Raw genomic sequence first — 19,559 nt, forward strand, 5'->3', positions numbered from 1 at the left:
ACCTTTTTAAAGGTACAGTAACACTGGATATAACAGTTCAGCATGGAGATTGAAAATCAGCTACAGCCTTTGCTCACTTGTCAGATGCGAGTCCCAGATGTGCTTGTGAGCCTTCCTGGATTTTTCCAGAACATATAAAATGAAAAGGTAACCCAAAATGTGTTGGTCATGTTGCCTGAGCTGGGGCTAGGTAATATAGGAGTTTTGTTCCCTCTCCTACCTGTGCTTCTCATACCAGAACTGCAGAGCTGGACTTAACCTGGAAACTGGTGCTGGGGCTGTAGCTTGCTGGTTTGAGCATCATCCCAGCCTTCCTGGAATCCTGTCCCCTCCTTTCCTTCTGGCGGAGTTCCTACCCTGGTAGCAGGACGCCAGACTGAACCAGAGACTGAGAAGGGGTGCAGGGAACTCGTGTGCTGCTGGGGAGACGTGGGGAGCCTCTGTGGGGGCACCTCTGTGTGAGCACCGTTCTGTTTGCAGCGTGGCCTTCCGTCAGGCACCTGTTCCAATAAAACTGCAGCCTTGGAATCCAGGGTTGCTTGCAGAGGGCTGCTTTAAGGCTTTTCCCAGAGAATGGAGGCAGCTTTGGATGCCTTAGTCATCATACCACAGCTCTTCTCTTGGAGCAGGGACTAAATCCTGCCTGCCTCTGTGAGCCTGAGAGTGTCAAGTACAGCTTGGTACTCAGTTCATTCAGTCTTGGTAATTAATGAGATGGAAATAGGAAAAGATTTTCAGCCAGGATCAGTTCTCTTGAGTGGTCATTTGGAGCATTTTGGAAGGGGACATAATGTTAAAGGATGCCAGAAAATCCAAAGGTATCATTCTTCCCAAGAGCTAAATCCAGCAGTCCAGCACAGATCCCTTTCTCTGCCCTGTTCATCAGAGCCCTGTGTTCTTCAAGTTTTCTTCAACTCTTCTTTCCATTGAAGCCAAGCAGTTCTGGCCAGATTAGATCAGATCACAGCAGGATAGGTTCAGTGGCTTTTCTAACCTCTCACAGCTCCAAAGAAGAGAGAAAGAAAAGCAGCTTACGGGGTTGTGGGTAAGAGTCTCGCAGCGGCTTACGTAAAGCTCAGGGAGAATACCCTCACCACATGTTCATTGTTCTGTCTGAACAATGCCCACAGTTTTATTTTATTTTATTTTATTTTATTATTTTATTTTATTTTATTTTATTTTATTTTATTTTATTTTATTTTATTTTATTTTATTTTATTTTATTTTATTTTAATTTTATTTTTCTGTTTAGATATTTTTTACTTGAATTTATATGAGCTCTGTCTTTTAGAGCTGTCCTGTAGCTCAGATTTAACTCACCTTTTACACATGCTTTGCTGGAGTGGCCTCTGAATCTTGTTAGGAATCTGGCAGGTCCAGACTGGGTCATGGATCATCCATTTGGAACAGAGGAGTGCAAGCTTTAGGCAAATGGCTAGGTAGATTTCCCTTCTGTCTAATTATAGTTTTGTTACATGGGAATGCTTTACATCCCATGCTGACTTTTTGAAGATATTGAAGTGCTAGAAGCTGATGTTACAGAAGAGAAAAAGGTCTCTAATTTCCACACTGTCTTCCCCTGCACAGCTCATTCCCTGACCCTCATAGGCATTTCAGTCAATGGCTGCATGTTAAAAGGTGAAGTAATGTAAATAAATGAAGTTATCTTTGCACAAGTTCTCTGTTTGGTTAAGAAACTCCATCTTCCTTGCTGATGGTGATCATCACTTGAATCTTAGCCATGAATTTGTGGTTCTTCTGTTGGAGGTGGCAGACTGAAAAAGATCCCTGATGTTTCTAATCTTGTTCCTTCTTCTTTCCTTTTTCTGTGGCATAGTAGCTCAGGATTGTCTCTCCTGAAGCCTGTTTTATGTTTCGCCTTTTCTTGTCTCTCCTGAAGCCTGTTTTATGTTTCGCCTTTTCTTGTCTCTCCTTCATGGCAGGCTCATCTCCTGATGGCATTTATCAGGAGGCATTTATCACAGGTCTGTGAACCTGCTACTCAGCTTATGGTTGTTGTTCCCATCGCCTGATGGATTCATGCTAACCCTTTTCCTTGGCAAACTGCCACAGCACGGAAAAATTGGTTAATTGCATAGTACTGTTCTTTATAGGAGAAGGGATTTGGATCTGTCTCCAGCTAGTGCATTCAGTTTTGTTCAGATTTCCACAAAGTGCTCTGAATCCTTCTGCTATTTCCCTGACTGTTGGATTTTTACTTGCATGGAAGATTGGTCCCTTGAATACCAGCATGTTTTGAAAACCCTGTGGGGATGGGTGGGTGAGCCTGGGACTGTGCCTGGGCAGCCTGTCTAGAGGACTGATGATGGTTTGGCTTTCCCTGGAGACTCAGTGTCTCTGCCCATATGCATGAATGGGAGCAGCACATGGCTCTTGCACAGTGCTACGGTAGGTCCTTGTGTTCTTTGTTTCTTCCACAGCTGGTGTGAACAGTTCTCTGGTGTGGGATGTCCTGCTGGCTGTGCTTTCCATTCTGGGAGTGCAGAACAGCTTGTGGCCTGGAAGGTGGAGCTGGCTGGGGTGCAGGTCCTGCCCCTCTGCTGCTGCCAGCACCTGCAAACCCATCTATAGCCAGGTAGAGCTAAGGGCACCTGGCGTGTGACAATGTGGTCTTTTGTTCTTACTTCTTGAGCTGATTTGAAACTAAGCAGGGCTTAGTTTGGGACTTCCTTAGTGCTACTTTTAGTATCTCCCTTTAAAATGGATCATCCCTCTGATTTATTTGTCCTTCTGAGCTGTGGGCTTTTTTTTATATTGTTAATTTTCTTTGATTCTCACACAAAATGAGAAGCACCTTTTGCCACCAGCCCTAAGTTGGAAAAGCAGGTGCTCTAAAGTGCACTGACCTGGCTGTGATCCTGGCCGTGTCCTGGCTGGTGCCACCTTTCTCTGTGGGCTTGGCTGTGTGCTGACACCTCCTGGGGCACAAAGCCGTGCTGCCTTCTGCTGACAAAGCACGTGGACCCTCTGGTGTGACTGTAGAGCAGATCTCTAGATGTTAGATGTGGGGGCTACCTGAGGCTTTCCATTCCACCTGGGAGTAAGACTGAGCTGTGAAAGGCTGGGCTGTGAAAATGGGCTGAGAAGGTCCCACCTTTCATGGAATCACAGAGTGTTTGGGTTGGAAGAGACCCTAAAGGTCATCACATTCTAACCCCATGCCATAAGCCTCTGAGTGACATGGCTGGGTCATCCTGAGCAAAGCCTATTTTTCAGGTGGCCCAAAATATTTGGCCAGAGCTGGTGGGGAAGATTTTGGCTTTGTGGCCAGCTGTAGCCACAGGGTCCAGTCAAAATCTGATCAGTTTTAATGTGGCTCTCCCTGTTCTTTGCAAAGGAGTCTTTAAAGGGATAAACAAAGTCTGGGTAAAAACTGCTAATGCTCATCTTATTTTCAGTCCTTTGTACATTTTTAATATTAGATTTTGATCTTGTTTTTTATTAAGGTGCTGGTGTGAGATTCTTTATGGGCTGGTCTTACCACGCTCTGTGTCTCAAGAATCCAGTCATGTGGAAAGCATTCTTTCTTAGATGCAGCAGGCAGACTTTATCCTTTGATCCCATAACTTTCAGCTCTGGTCTCCAAGTGACTGAATTTTGGTTTTGCTGATCAAAAACCATTCCCTAGTACCCTTTTTTTAAAAGAACTAGTGCTTAAAAATGGAGAGGATCATAATAAAGTGGTCTCTCAGAATGGTTGTGGTTGGAAGGGACCTTGAGGATATCTTATTCCATTCCTCTGCCATGGGCAGGGACACCTTCCACTAGACTGGGTTGCTCCAAGCCCTGTCCAACCTAGCGTTGATGATGAGAAGATATTCCTGCAGGCAGGGAGGGAATGCTGCATTTCACAGAACCTCAGCTGGGTGATACACAAGTGGGTTTTCATCAGTAAAACTGATTCAGGGAGCCCAAACTCCAAATCTGGGTGCTGAATCATGAACTACTCTTATTCACTAGCTCTTAGTAAAGCAAAAGGTGTGGTTTCAACTGAGTTTTTCCAGGAGAGCCTCACTGATGATGACTGCCTTTTGTTTTATTATTAATCAGATGAAGCGATTTTATTGTGAACTTGGGGCACAGTAAACATTCTCTGTGGTCACAAAAGTCAAAGATTTCAGCTACAGTCAGTGTAAGTCCAAAGAAGCCCCAGTGTCACTTAGAAGAGAACAGGTGCCACCGGGACCTGCAGCTCTGCATGTGCATCGTACGGGTGGTGTTTGAGTGTGTGAAACAGCCGCTGGTGTAATGAGGACCCAGGGGATCATGGATGTCCTGGGGAGAGCGAGGAGGGCCGTGGGAGCAGCCCCCCACGGGGAGCTGTGCTGGGTGTGCAAGAGAACAGGGCTGGGTTACCCGAAGTTGAGCGCTCAGCTCCGTGCTTCCCGTCCTCCCCAGGCTGTGGGATCCTTGTGGTGCCTGTGTGACACGTTGTGTTTCTCAGGCAGTGGTTCTCATGGGAAAGGCTGGCTTCCCCCGGTGAGTCGGAAATGTCCCAGGAGCCCAGAGCATTGAGAGTATGTGTCAATTGTTTCCTCCCAGGCGCTTTGGGAAGGGAGCCTAGAAGATTATCTCAGCATTTGGAACAATATAAACAGATGCCAAGCACTTCAAGTACATGGAGAAGGAAAATGTCTTGGCCTCCCTGAAGAGTTGGGGGAGTGGGGGTGGGGGCACAGCAAGGAACATTAAATAAGTCTCTGCCTTCAGACTAGGCAAAAGCAGCAAAGTAATGCAGATGCTTGCCTGTGTGTATACAAGTGAGTTTCATATTACCAAAATCTCTGCTGTACACACGTGGTCCAAAGATTAAAGAGATTGTCCAGTTCTGTTGGCAGCATATTAAAGTATTAAGACTGCAGGCTCACTATGATGTGTTTCTATTATCAAGCTGACCACAGAATTCAAGTGATTCATAGGGGAATGTTGTTTAATACAGATACCTTTTGCATCAGGTTTTTGAATAGAGTTTTGGCTGTGAGAATCCCTTGGGAAGGGCTACCACTGCCCTGTTTGTCTGGGGTCACCCCCACCCTCCAGCTCCTGCTTGTGCTCAGATAAGATCTCCCCTTCCCTGTCCCTGTGCTGTGCTCAGGCCATCTGCCACATTAAAGCTGATGTTTCCAGTTGCTGGAAGAGCTTTCTGGGTTTTCTTTGGCACGCAAGAGCTAAACTGGATCTTCACATTATCAGTCTGGGAGGTCTTGCTACAGATGTCTCTGTGGCTCTGCCCTTTTCCTCTGCAGTGTGATCCCTTTCCTCACAGATGGCGACTCTGACAAGAGGCAGCCGACACAGGACCCTGTTCTGTCACTGTTCCACTGCTTGAGTTTGAACCTGCTCAGCTCCAGAATCTTCTTTCTTCCATCTCTGGAAGTGTCCAAGGCCAGGCTGGATGGGACTTGGAGCAAACTGGTACAGTGGAAGGTGTCCCTGCCCATGGCAGGGGCTGGAACAAGATGAGCAAAACGTGCAAAATAAAGGTTGAAACATGCAAAATGAAGGCCTCACAGCTGGCCTCAGGAGTGTGTGGAATTTGAAATGGCAAATGCAGGGTTGTTTTTCATTGGCAAATCAGTTAGTTACAGAAATGGAATATTTTGTGCCTGATTTTGAGTTGTTTGGTCGCCAAGACTGGATTTATCATAAGTAGGAATTAGAGACACATGTTTAGTTTGTGGGTCATTCATTCAGATGAATTTGTTTACTCAGTCTGTTCATCTGATTCAATCACTCTGGGATAAAAACGAGGAAACCAAACTTGGTCCAAAGTAGAGAATCCAGCTCTCATTTCTCAGGAGTTACTTTGTAAGAGCTGCTTTTATAGCTTACAGTGAGATGTCTGAATGATCTGGGCAGAGAAGATGACATGGAAGTGCTTTCTGTAAGCACAGGATATTCATCCCAAGGTGGCAGAAGTGCAGAAAGCCCTGAAAAGAAAACATTTTTATCAGACACAATAGGCACAATCATTAGCAAATGTGGTTGGAGTGCTTTAGTTTGAAATCCTAGTTTCAGTGCAAGGGCATCCTTGGGATTTACAGCCTACGTATGAAATTTGGCACTTCTTCTGTTACTAGTTAATTTTTATTTTGGAAAGTGTCAAGTAGGAGTTGAACTTGTGTGAGTAGTCCTTCCTTCTCTGCTGTGTTATAATAACACCCTAATGGTACTTAGAGCGTGGGACCTCTATAGTGGCACCTGTGTAAGGTACCTAATGGTACTTTGACTCTTGTTATACAATGGACTGCACAGTCAAGTGATGTAGATTTTGTTGGTCTAAGCTCTTCAATTAAACTGAATCCCTTGGCATGAGGTAGTTGTTAAGCTCAGACAGTGTATTTGGTAAAACAAATGGAAAAATTAGTGTAGAATGTATTTGAAAAGCACTCTGTTCGATATTACAAAATGAGTCTGATGGCCTTCTGTGGGGTTTATTTTTGTATTTAAATGAGTCACGAGGACAACAGTTATCTGAGTCTCTACTGGCATGTACTCTCAGAAATGATGGGATAAAAATAATTCTGCAAATGGTAGCTACAGAGCTCCAAGCTCACATCTGGAGACAAGAAAAACAGAACTAATTAACATTAGGCCAGCAAAGAGGGATAGTTCACTTGCCTTCTGGAGTGGAACAGGGATAGGACAAAGAGTAATGAGTTCAAACTGAAAGAGGAGAAGTTTGGGGTAGATATATGGAAGAAATTCTTTCCTGTGAGGGTGATGAGGTCCTGGCACACATTGCCCAGAGAAGCTGTGTCTGCCCCATCCCTGGAAGTATCCAAGGCCAAGTTGGATGGGGCTTGGGGCACACTCAGCTAGTAGAAGGTGTCCCTGCCCATGGCAGGGTTTTGGAATGAGATGAGCTTCAAGGTCCCTTCCAACCCAAACCATTTTGGAATTCAAAGACATGCAGCATGAGCTGTGCTGGCCTGTGGTGCCCAAACTGCAGAGTGCTGAAATTAATATTGGTGTACTTGTGTTCCCCAGGTCACCACACGATTTACATCGGGGTCCATGTGCCGAAGAGCTACAGGCGGAGGAGGCGTCACAGAAGAAGACCCGGGCACAAAGATAAGAAAGAAAAGGAGAAAATCTCAGAGAACTACTCGGACAAATCAGACGTAGAAAATGCTGATGAGACAAGCAGCAGTATCCTCAAACCACTCAGTGAGTACTGGTTCCAGTTGTCACTCATTACAATGCTCGATTGTCTAGGGATCTGCTCTCGGAGGACGAAACTTGATCCATGAAAACAATGGTCTCATGTTGCAGGATTGGAATGGTTTTAGCCAGCTGCTGTGGGATAGCTGCCTTGGCTTGGAAAAGGCATGGGCTGGAGCAGACATTTCATCCCTCTCTATCACCTGAGTTGGCCCTTGAGGGATGCCAGGCAGGAGCAGGCCGAATGTTTAAAAAGCAATTTGACACCGTGTGTAAAGAGATAGCAAGCAAGGGAAAAGACTGAGTAGTTGCCTGGGTAGATCTATTGCAGCTTCTACCCTGGCTCTGGGACGTGCACACATTCTGGAATTCCAATACCCCCATGGTTTCGGCCTCATGTGTCACTAACTTGCAGTGCTAACAGCTTATTTCCCTTTGGTAATTAACCAGTTTCAGGTTTTGAAAACAAAAAGAAGACTGAAATGGAACTTTGCTGTTATGTTTGAGTATCTGTAGAGATTGAATATCTAAATATTGACAGGCAGGTGAGATCTGCTTTGGATGCCCTGTGCCTCTATTCCCACCAGAATTGTTAAACAGAGGACAGAGGCCTTTAGCTAGTGCCATCACTGTGCAGAGACTGTCACAGGATTGCATTCCCCTTCCCCTTGTATTCTCTGTTGGCCACAAGCTTGTCCTGAAATCTGGGAGATGCCTGCTTTGGTAGGAGCAGTGGGGAAGATGGGAAGGCTAGTGGGGTTGAGTATAGCAGGGCAGCCAAAATGTGATACAGCTCAGATTATTGAGGCTAATTCCAGATGGCTGGAGCTTCATTTGTAAGTGGAAAAATGCTTCCTCTGTGAGAGATCCATACAGCTGCATCTTGGATTGAAGCAATACATTCATTTCTCATTTTGAAGTCCTGTTGCTGGATAGTAGCTGTAGATAGAGACAGTAACATGGGACAGATCAGTTGTATCTTTAGCCTGGTTACCATCTTCAGAGAACAGCACCTGGAAATGAAAGCAAGTCAGAGATTCCATTTGCTTTTCCCAGCTCTTGTTCCCTGGTTGTTCCAAAAAAGGGTTTTTTGTCAATGCTCAATGGAGTTGGTTTTATACCAAAAGACATAATTACCCATCTCAAAATGTTTTAAAGTCAAATGTTTTAAACTTAATTTTTGTGTTTACACCTCTGTTCTTTAGCATACAGGTAACCAGGCCTGTAGAAATTGTTTTTTTGCTTCTGAATGTATCATATCCTAGGGAAATTGTTTGCATGGGCTAAGTGTGCCTATGTTTGAAAACCAATTTCTTCCATCAGGTTTTCATGTCCTGCCTTTCATTTTGCCCATCCTTGTGTCTGTGTCATTTGAGGAGGGGTTTGTGGTGTTTTTTCTCCTCTCCTCTGTTGTTTCTATGCAGTAATACATTCTTATCTGCACTTACACCTGCAGGTAAGAATATGCAGTCTTTCCACCTGCAGTTTTCCCATAGGCTTTTCCACCCTGAGCTCTTTGTGCTGCAGATTTTTAGAGTGGAATCATGTACATATTCCAGGTGTCCCATACAGTAGCATTCATACCCCATCCCTGGGCCCTTTTCTCTGGTGTTCACCATCTCAGGTATCCGGATACTTTTCCAGGTCCTTGCAGGGACCTGCTGTTTCCTGCTGGTGGCCAGATCTTTTTACGAGCTGGCTCATGTAGCTTGGAGCTTTGTAAAGGAGAGGGGCAGTTCAGATTACTGTCTTGAATTACAAGTTACCTCATATCCCTGGGTTTTTTCCTCTTCTGAAACTCTTGTCTTCAGAGCTGACCTGAATTTTGTGTTTCCCACCCTTTCTTTTGCTCTCTTAGATGCCTTTGTTTTCTGTCCACCAGCTGTGTCACACAGCTGTGTCTGACAGAAGCCCATTTCTCTCTGGGCAGCAGGTACCAGCTTAGGCTGGTGTCCAATACTGGCAATCCTGGCAAGAAACATCAGGTAGAACCCTGGGGTTTTAATCTTTATCCCATAATAGTAATTTACTGAGGGGTGTGTGCCTCAAATTCAGTTTCAAAAGAATATTAGAAATAAGGAGCTGGGAAATATTGCCCAGCAGCTTTAATGGAGCTGGAAGAAAGCTGAAATGAACTGTATTACAGATATTTAAGGCAGTCAGTAAAGAGTGTGGAATATCAGAAGGTGAAATATGTGTAGTTGAAAACAAGCAAAATCTGATCTGACATGCAGAAATCTCAAAAGAAATCTCAAACACTGTGGTTTTTGGTTCAACATATGTCATTTTAAGAAATCCTGAATTTATATAAAGAGCTCCTTCTCTTTGTTGATTTTTGCAATTATCACCTTGGCCTGTATTAGACACTGTCAGTTCAGCTTGGGTGTATAACTGGGGATTTAGTTTATCTTCTAATACAAGGACAAGTATACAGAGCTTAATTTGAAAAATCTTTAATAATGTAGTTGTTAAAACAATTTGTAGAAGTTCAGGGAACAACTTCATTGTCCTGTATATCAAGACCTTTTTTTTTCCCCTGAGTAGAAAGCTTAAGCCAGTTGTGATTTGGTACTTCACTTGGAATTCTTGATGTGTCCCTAAGGACCACATCCTAAGCTTCAGTATCTTACCTGCAAACAATTTCTCAGCTTCTTGGATGAAAACTCTGCAATTAGACTTGGACCAAGTCTTGGTTTGACTCACTGGGTCAAGCTGCTCACAGCAACCGAATCTGATGGAACATGTCCACTGATAGCAGCAAGAGAATAAACAGGTCCAGAAATGCAAATCTTCCCTAGAAAAGTTTTGTTCCAGTTCCAAACCAGTCTAGCTGTGCCTCTGTGTTTGGGAATTGGTGCAGTCTGGAAATGTCAGTCCTTATTTTTTTTCTTAGTCTATGTCCAGCTGAGCCAAATGAGTCAAACTGTGGTTGTTAAAGACAAGCTACAGCTCTCCTATCTGGAGAGAGCTGGGCAGATGGAATGTGTACAGATACGTTTTATCCTAAGAAAATTAGTGCTTGGGAACCATGCTTCCTTCACAAATCCAGGCAGGGATACTTTGACAGACTGAGGAGGAGGCAGAAAGGCAGTGTTCCCTCTGCAGAGCCCTTTCAGGACATTCCAGGCCTGCGGGGCTGTCTCTGCTCTCTGGGAGCTTTGGTATTCACACCCTGCTTCTCAGGCAGGACTGCAGACGATGACAAATCCCTCTTCCAGGTGAAACATCCCAGCACATCTGGTCTTAAAGCACCTCCTTTAACCAGCCTAGCCTTGGTTTCCATTTAGGGCCAGTCAGGAGGAAACGCTTTTTAGGCTTTGCCTCATCGAGTCAGCTGGTGCTTGTGTCAGCACAAAGAGGATGGTATAGTTTGCTGCTACTTGCAAGGGGTGAGACAAGGGAGGAACAAGGAAGGCAGATGAAGTTTCTCTGAGTCCATTTCCCTCTTCCTCATTCTGTACTACTGGTGTACAGAGATTTTCCCATGAGGAAATGCATCTCTACTTGATCTGGGAAGGGGTTTTTTCTCATTGTCTGGTAGCCCTCCAAGTCACTTTGGCTCACCTTCCTGGCCCAAGTCCAGATTCTGCAACACTTTACTGACTTTTTAAAACCACTTGTGGGTCTGACAAATTCTTACTGTCAAGAATAGAATTCTCTTAGTGCTTGCAGCCCTGAAGAGAGTAAAACCTGATTTTTGTGAGGTGTCAGAATGTTGCCATGTTGATAAATATAACTGCAGAATCTAAATTTTGGAGTGTTTAAAAGCAGGGATAAGAGGACCCATATAAAAAGAGAGGGGAGGGATGATATATCAGAGCATTTGAAAGGTTTCCAGTTGGCTCAGAGAATTCCTCTTGCACCCACCAGCAATAGTTCTTAAGGGTTTTAATGAAAATCTTCTTTGAGCCCTCAGATGTGGGTTTGGAGGAGCGCTTCTCCTGTTTGCAGGGAGTTACTCCATTAAGGTGCAATTGGAGGCTTGTGCTGCCATTCTACATGGAGTGCATCTCTCTGACTGAAGGTGAGATTCTGGCTAGATGGATCAGATTTGCACCTGAAGCAGGTAAACTTCTGGTCCAGCTTCCCAACTTGGAGTGCCTGCTTTGCAGGAAGAGTTTATTGTGGACAATTGGATGGGTTGCCCAAAGTGGTGGATACCTCATCCCTGGAAGTGTTCAAGGCCAGACTGGACAGGACTTGGAGCAACCTGGGGTAGTAGAAGGTGTCTCTGCCTATGGCAGGGGGTTGGAATGAACAGATCTTTAAGGTTCCTTCTAACCCAAACCATTCTGTGGTTTCCAGTGAGGAGTGCCAGTCTGACTGGAATGCTCCATTCATAAAAAGATCAAATTGATTCCACAAGGATATTTAGACATCTCTTTAGGAACACTCAAGCTTGGTGTCTACCTTGAAAATTCATTAAGACAGGTGCTATAAATAGCAGGAGAGAGCTACAGGATGGAAATACAGGATGAACCTCTACTTAGCAGAGCAGATGCAGCACAGTCAGGCCTGTGCCAAGAGTTTTCTTTCTGTTCGTGCTACTGGATTTTTCAACCATCCAATTTCTTTCCTGACTTTTCAAGACATGGGGTGGGATTTTCCAAAAGCTTTTAGCCTCAGCTCACCACAGTGATAGCACTGACAGTAGTTGAGAAATACCAGGCAGGATGGCCAAAGCTTAATTGTTTTTGTATTGGCACTTAATGTAGGAAAGGTGGTTGGAGAGACTTTGCCATAAGTAGAAGGGAATTTTGCTGTTTTGGTCTTCAAGAACTGTGTGGCAGGCTCTGGACTGGTCCCAGGTGCTGGGGTCAGTTGAAACAGGTCTTCTTCTGCCCCTCCAGTGCTGCAGGGAGCTTGCTTAGGTCCACTGTAGTGCAAGTGCAGAGCTGAGTTAAGCACAGAACTAATTAAACACAGAAGTGCTTGGCTTGCAGCCGTGCCCTCTGTGTAGCTGGGGGCCTGTTGGAGCGGCTGGCAGGGTGCAGCTGGCTGTGTCCATGGGAAAGGGCATGGGAAGGTGCTTGGGGCAGGCAGGCTGTGGGCAGGGCAGGTGAGGAGGTGCTGACACAGCCCTCGGTGAGGTTGGTCATGCTTGCGTAACTCCAGCAGAGACTCCTGATCCTGAGCCTGGTGTCTGGCTGTCTGCAGCCCACCCTGCTTCCACGGTGGCAGGGGCCTGAGGGCCATGGGCTCAGTGTGGTTTGTGTTGGAAGGGACCTCAAACCTCACCTCCTCCCAGCCCCTGCCGTGAGCAGGGACACCTTCCATTGCCCAGGTTGCTCCAAGCCCTGTCCAGCCTGGCCTGAACCACTTCGAGGGGTTGGGTGTCAGCAGTGTCCCTGGGCACCCTGTGCCAGGGCCTCACCACTCTCACAGGGAAGAGTTTCTCCCTGATATCTAATCTAGGCCTGCCCTGTGGCAGTGTGAAGCCGTGAGGATGCCAGTGGTGGCAGTTAGGACTTCTTGAGGTGTGGGAGTGGCAGAGAAGAGACTCCTGTGGGAGGGAGTGCTTCCAGCAGCAGCTAAACCCGGCTGCCTTCACCCCTTGCTTAATCCAGCTCTTTCTGGGAGAGGGTCAGGATGACATTTTTCTTGTTCCTGTGGCCTCACTGCAAGGCTCCCCACCTCCCAGTGAAACACTTGGGCAGGATGAAGGGGCATGGTGATATGAGGTTGGGTCTAGATTTGACCTATCACCCTAGGCAAAAGCTTTCCTTTTCCTCTTGGCAAGAGTACAGGCTTTCGCTTGGACAGCTAATTAAAGAAAATGCTCTTTTTTCAACAACCCTTGCTAAACATGTGAGATTTTTTTCTTTTTTATTTCGACTTGCGCATGTGCCAATCACATCAGGGCTTGTTAAAAGCACTTCTGTTTGTTTAAAACATTTTGCACTTTCCTTCCACTGAATGTTCGTTCTGCATTAGGTAAATGCAGAATACACAGCATGGAGCTTTCATTCCTTGCTTATGGCAGCTTGGAAAGGAGGTTAGGTTTGGATTTTTTTATTCACTTGTGAAGTCCAGATTTCTGGTGGGTGTGATAAAAGGTAGAGGTAAACTTCCTTCCTATTTAGGTGTGTCCTGAGGCTCCCAAACACAAAACCATTAAGTAATCTGGTTGTTAAGACAAATGCCGAGCACCTCAGGTACAGGGGATTTATTCTTTTCCAGCCCAGAAAACTCTGGGAGTTGGGATTTTTCTCTTCAGGGTAATTTCTGAAGTTGTTTTTCAAGAGTGAGGGTTGGTGAACAGGAGCAGTTGTCCCCAGATGAGTTATGTGCACTGACTGATTAAATTTGGGCATGGCTCAGGTACCTGTAGAAAGCCTGTAGGCACACAGTTTGTGGAATTGGGAGTGGGGCTGTGGCTGAGCCTCATCCCCAATGGGCTACAGCTGTGCCAAGCAGGTGAGCAGCATTGAAGGGAAGGAGACAGGGAGTGCCCAGGTGTGCTGACCAGTCACCAAAGGGAACAGAGGGCACACAGGTGTGATGCATGAACCGTGAGGGGGTGTAAAAGGTTGAGTTTAAAGAACAAGAAGGGCAGCTGCTTGCAGCCTTCTGAAGTGGTGTGGTGTTACTCTGTATAGGCTGAAGCTCTCTGCAACTGTATGGTGACACTGTGTATTGTGGCCGTCTCGACGGTGACATATGCTGCAGCATATGCTGCGACAGAAGCCCACGTGTGCAGATGTGCTTGGAGGTGGCACATGGCATCTGCACTTCCCCCTGCCACCAGCTGCCCTTTGGCTACTCCCCGGAGCTGGTGTTGGAAGTCTTCAGAGGGGCCTTGTGCAAATGAAAATGCATCTCACCCTAATGCAGCAGTGTTCCCCACACTCTCTGTCTTCTCTGTCCTTCCCCAGTCTCTGCAGTGCCACCAGATGCCCTTTGGGAAGGGACTGTTCAGCCACATAAATCAGCCCAGCCCTATGTTTGCCATGGTGCCTGGTTCCTCAAAGGAAATCAGTGGTGTGGGCTGAAATTCCCTTCTCCAGCTTGACTTGCTCCTTGTGTAGTGTTTCCAGTAGCGCTTGTGTCACTCGGTGTTTGTCAGTCACCTCCAGCTGCAGCAAGGCTGGTGGGTGCCTCAGGTGTCATGTAGGATCTAGAGAGTCTTGTATTCCTAGGATTTCAGTGTTCCTGGACTGTGATGATGTCAGGGTGGTGCTGGGGAGTGAAAGGGAGTCTGTTGTCATGTGCCATGTGAAACTGTCCCAGGTGCCTGGGCATGGAATATTGTGTCTGTGGAGGGGAGTATTTTCCACCTGTGCAGAGACCAGGATAAAATTGTTCTGGTCTGAACTCTTCAGAGATGTATGGATGCCCCTGGGGGAGGAAGAGGGAATAAAATCAAGAAATGATAAAATGATAATGGGCTTTTGGTGATGATTATTCCTGGGGGCAGTGCATTTAAAAACACAGTGCCAGCTCTTCAGGGAACTTTTAAAACCTGCCTCCGCTCTTTCCATCTTTAAAAAACAACCACAGCAGTTGCCATGGCAGTGACACCAATATAGACAGTGGAGCTATTGAGTAATTCCACTTAGGTTGTTGTCAGCTTGAAGTGATCAAGATCCATGGCCCTGAAGTAAAAAAATGAATTTGAGTAAGAAGTACAAACACTTCTTGCTGCCCTTTTGGCTCTCACACCCAAATGCTGCTGCCCTGCTGCCACACCTCTAAGTTTTCTCTGCAATTTGAAGAACTGATAGAAATAGTTTTGGTGTGAGTCAAAGTTTAAGGTTCTTCTATAGCTGTAACCTCTCCTTGGGAGAGGAGTTAAATTCCTTAACTCTAACTGGTTAATATTAAATTAATTGTGGCAAAGTTTGAGGTAAAATAGCAAGAGTTATTTGACAAATTGGGTCTGGGCAAAACAGAGAAAATGTCCTGCAAAGCAAGTTCAGTCTCAAAATCCTTTGGTTTTGGGGTAGGTCAAAGTGACACAGTATTTTCATTTATTGATCACTTCTGCCTCAATTAACTGCATGTTTTCTTAGATCTATGACTAAGCCTTCCTTAATTGAGAATGGTCTTTGCTGCTTTTTTCCTGATCAGGCAATTCTCTTAGAAATCTCCCTTGGCCCAAGGGGACACAATTAGTCATGTAGATGCAGCAGAAAATAATTCACTATAACCTTCACATGATATTTTAAGCCACAGGGTGTGTAACTGTCTACTTGGTGGATTGAAAGTGGTTCTTCAGCTTGAAACTTCCTCTGTGTTTCAGTACCAACAGAGACGCTATTGGGAAGATCTTACAGGGTTTTTATTCCCACTTTGTCAGGGTAGGCTGTTTATATTTTAGATAGAGCAAAAGAGAGGCTGCTTTCTTTCCTAGTATGGAGAAGACCTGCTTTAACTGGAGCTTGCTGTGTTAATCTTGTGTCTTGAACTGATGATAGCATGTGCCACTATAATTACCTAAGCCACCTTAATGCTTTGCCTAATTCTGTTCCCTGTGTTCACGTGAAACTGCTAAGGGACAGAAAAGTCCAAGGAATTTACCATGTGGGGAAAAAATCTCTTTTAGAAACATTTTGATTTGAAGCCAGAGCTGTTTCTCCAGCTGAGAAGGGCTGAACTGGGGATATGATGGTTGGCACTGCAAAGCAGCACTTTTTGGACTAAACTCCATGTAAATCTCTTAGACAGTGTGGGAACAAGCCATCCTAAAGCTCTGCATTTCTCTAGATGTAAACAAGGGTTTAACTTTTACTGTCAGTATAACCAACATCTGGATTTTCTTCTCTGAACCTTTCTTTGTGTTTTCAGTTGCTTCTTGTGAACCTCATTGAATTTCTCCTGTTGGGACCATTTCAGATGTCCATCCTTGATCTAGCTGTTTTTGAAGCTGGTGTCCTTTTTTATTATTCTTATCTCACCAGTAAATTGCCCATCAGCAGAGCTGGGGTAGGTTTGCCAGTCACTTGTTGCTTCTGCCCTTGGAAAGGGGCACTTGGCTACCCTGGGAGGGGCAGGAGAGGGCTTAGAGGGTGAGGATGGGGTAACAGGGGGGCTCTCAGTGCTTCTTGCGGCTTGGAATTCAGTCTTCTCTCATCCCAGGAGGGGCAGAGAATTATGTCCATGACCTACTAACCTCCAGTTGGGATTGTGGGTTTGGGAAATGATTGCACAGATGGCAGTGCTGGCATGGCAGCAGATGCTGCTGATCTAGTGAGTGGAATTGCCTGACCTTTCAGCAGTGGTGGAGAGCAGTGCAGGGGTGTCTGTGGTAGTGCAGGGCTGCTCCCTTCTCCCTGATACCAGCGCTTTCTGAGCCCTTTCCTTTTCACTTGGCTCCCCCAATTTGTCTTCTCCTCCAGATCGAGCTGGCACAATGACCATGTGGATGATGAATTTGATTGCACGGGGAAGCTATTAGGGAATTACATGATTAAGAAACACTTGGAGGAAGAACCAGAAATCTTGAGACCAAAAACCTGCTGTACTCTAGTGACAGCAGGCTAGAGTGACCACCATACAGAATACCGAGCTGATAGCAGAGGGCTCTCTCTGCACCCCTACAGACAGTCCATGCTCCAGCATGGACTTTGTGTAAGTGTGAACCCTGAAATAAATATATTTGTCATGGTTCAGGAACACTGAGCCTCGATGTGCCCTTCCAAATGCTCTTGAGGCAAGGCCTGTGTTCAGGCTACCTCTTCCGCAGCTGTGGGTCAAGTCCAAGGACCCACTCCGGGCTTTCTCTGTCTGGGGAAGTGATGTTGGTGATCTTGCTTTGAAGTTTGGAGCAGATGCTGTGTGGCAAATGTGTTCATGCCTTGAAGAAACAGCAACTTATCGAGAGGCAAGAGGTGCCCTTCTTTTATCTCTTATGACTTTTATCTCTTTGACTTCCTGATGAGCCAAAATTGTCTCTTTTAGCTGTGATGTGAAGGACTGGCAGCCAAAGGGCCACCATGAAAGGAAATGAAAATTGAGATTTCCATGTCACAATCCTGAAGAATAAACATGATAGGGTGGAGAAGCCTCTGCTCTAGTACTTGATCATTGAAAATCATTTGCTTTTCACTTTGTTAGTGCCAGCCATTTCTTAGAAAAAAAAGTCTTATTTGTTAAAACAAATCTGTATGATATCTGAAACAAAATCCTTCAGAGCTGTGGGCTATTCTGCTCAGCTTTGAATCCTGATAACAACATCTGTTCAAGCAGGGGAGAGTCTTTGCTTGGATTTATTTGCTGATTTTGTACCCACTGAGTGAACTTTAAAGTAATGGTATTAAGCCCATCAAAATTACGTATATGAAGAACCTGGTCATTTGCAAGCTAAAGAGGAAAGCAGATGTTAACTGAAATGTAAGTGGTTCTGCATAGATGTGCTTGTACTTGAATGGATGGATTTATGTCTCAGAAAAGGCAGAGCCCTTGTGGCTCTTTTTCCTTATGTTTGGATACCCCTGGAAGGGCATTGTAGGCCTCAGCAGTTACATGGAAATAAAAGTATGCATAAATCAGCAGAGCCTTTCCTGCTCTTTGTAAGGAAGCCTAGGAACAGACTAGTCCCAGCCTGAATGTGGTATTGGGATGTGTTCAAGTCTTGCTTCCAAGTGGAGACCTTGATATTTAAATATAGGGATGGGAACTGAGTTCATCTGATCGAGCAGGGGTGCTTGGTTGAGCTCTGAGCTGAGGGTGTATAATAGCCTGTGAATTGCACGGCTGGCAGGAATGGAGAGGTGTTCTGAGCAGGTCTGTGGAGATCTCCAGCAGTTACCCTCTGTATTCCTGCTCCGAGGGCAGTTCTGTGGCACTGGCACTGCCTAGGCTTGGCCTTCAGGATCTCTGTAATAACTCTGCTCCATCGTGCTGAAGCGATGCGGAGTTCAAATCCATGCTTTGCCTCCTTAGGACCAGCCCATTTTCCTGGCTGCAAGCAGTGCTGAGCCGAAGGGAGCTGGGGGGTTGCAGGAGGCAGACAGCGTAGGTGTCAAATCCCATTTGCACAGCACAGGGAGAAGCCTGCTGGCTCCCCGTGAGCTGGCTGGACATTGTGCCTTGGAAACCCAGCCACAGGAGTCTGCTCGGAGTGCCTGGCCCCGTGGGAGCCAGCAGGCGTGGTTTGAGAGGGGATGGATGGCACTGAGGATGGATCAGCTTTGTGTGCACGACACAGGGAATGAGGACAGCAGCTGGCAGGGCTGCACCCGCAGGTCCTTGGCTGGGGGTGCCTTTCAGACACATAAAGAGCTCCTAGGATGTGAGTCAGCAGTCAGGAGAAAAGGACACGACTGAAGAGAACCACTCACAGGGAAGAACAGCAGAAAGAGCTGGCTGGAGGTGGTGAAACTTGGTGTGCTTGGTGCAGGGAGGGCAGAGAAGTTAATCTGAAACCATAACATTTAGATAACCACAAGATTTAGATATCAAGGCACTTAGCAAGTGTCCTGCACCAAATCTGGGCAGAGATGGGTGTTGCTCAGACTGGGAAAAGGTAAAGTAAGGTATTCCATGGGCAGTGGTCCAGATGAGTGAGTCTCTCTGCAAGAGAGATGAGGCTTTGAGTATTCCCTGCCTGAGAGCTCCAGATGGGCCATACTGAAACCCCTTGTACCTTCATTCACATTCCATGGGCTGGATGTGGTGTGCCAGTACTGTCCCATTAGGAGGGTGGTGACCATGGTCCTGTGGGTTGTATTGCAGAGTCAAACACCCCATGCTGCCTGTGAAGCTGGCTGTGTGAAAACAGCAAACTGGGGACATGGCAAGCGATGGATCCACAGAGTTTTGGAGTTATTTGGGGGCAGTTTGGTGGGGGGGTAGATCAGGAGTATCCTGATGAGGAAATGTGCTTACAGAAGTCACCTGAAACTGCTTGGTTTCAAGTCCATGAAAACAATGGAAGCTTTGAGGCTAGAGGGGAGTTTCATGGATGCGTAAGAATTTCAATGTGTGGTGTTTGGTCCTTGGGCCTTGCAAAGCTTTCTGGGCTATCCTTCAAACCTGTCAGGCTCCAGACACTGAAGACAAGGCTGCTGCCTGCTCATTGCTCCCAGGCAGAGTACTGACTTGGCTGCTCAGCTGGGCACAGACTCTTCCTTGGACTTTGGGTATTCCTAGAGAACATGCCTGACCCCATTTTGTTGGACTTGCTCTTATTTGGGTTTCCCTTTATCTGTGTGGGACTTGTTCTGCCTACTTCGTATATCATGGTTTTCTTGCCCCAGCCTGCTCCAAGGTAAATTGCCAAGGATGAGAAACTTCAGAAGGATGAGTCTATAGTAAAAAAAGAAGTTCACTCAAGTGATTTCATTCCAGCCTGGATTTCATCGTGGGAATGGGAGCTCACTCTGAAGAATGAACTGCTCACCATCAGACAGTATAAATTTATTTAGTTGCAA

General features: G+C 45.9%; 1 protein-coding gene across 13 annotated transcripts in view; it reads left to right on the forward strand.

Annotated features, from left to right (window-relative positions):
* The window catches only part of SLC4A4 (solute carrier family 4 member 4), a 142,157-nt gene that overhangs the window by 48,660 nt on the left and 73,938 nt on the right, over positions 1–19,559 (forward strand). For 12 of the 13 annotated variants that reach the window (XM_085579433.1, XM_085579434.1, XM_085579436.1 and 9 more), the window contains one exon: positions 7,012–7,191. In XM_085579433.1, the coding sequence (XP_085435559.1) occupies positions 7,012–7,191 (180 nt within the window). Of the gene's footprint in view, positions 1–5,287; positions 5,505–7,011; positions 7,192–19,559 lie in introns of all 13 variants that reach the window. The other variant, XM_085579431.1, reaches the window with a different exon arrangement.

Source organism: Lonchura striata, chromosome 4 (genome assembly GCF_050655825.1).
Source record: "Lonchura striata isolate lonStrDom1 chromosome 4, ASM5065582v1, whole genome shotgun sequence".
NCBI lineage: Eukaryota > Metazoa > Chordata > Aves > Passeriformes > Estrildidae > Lonchura > Lonchura striata.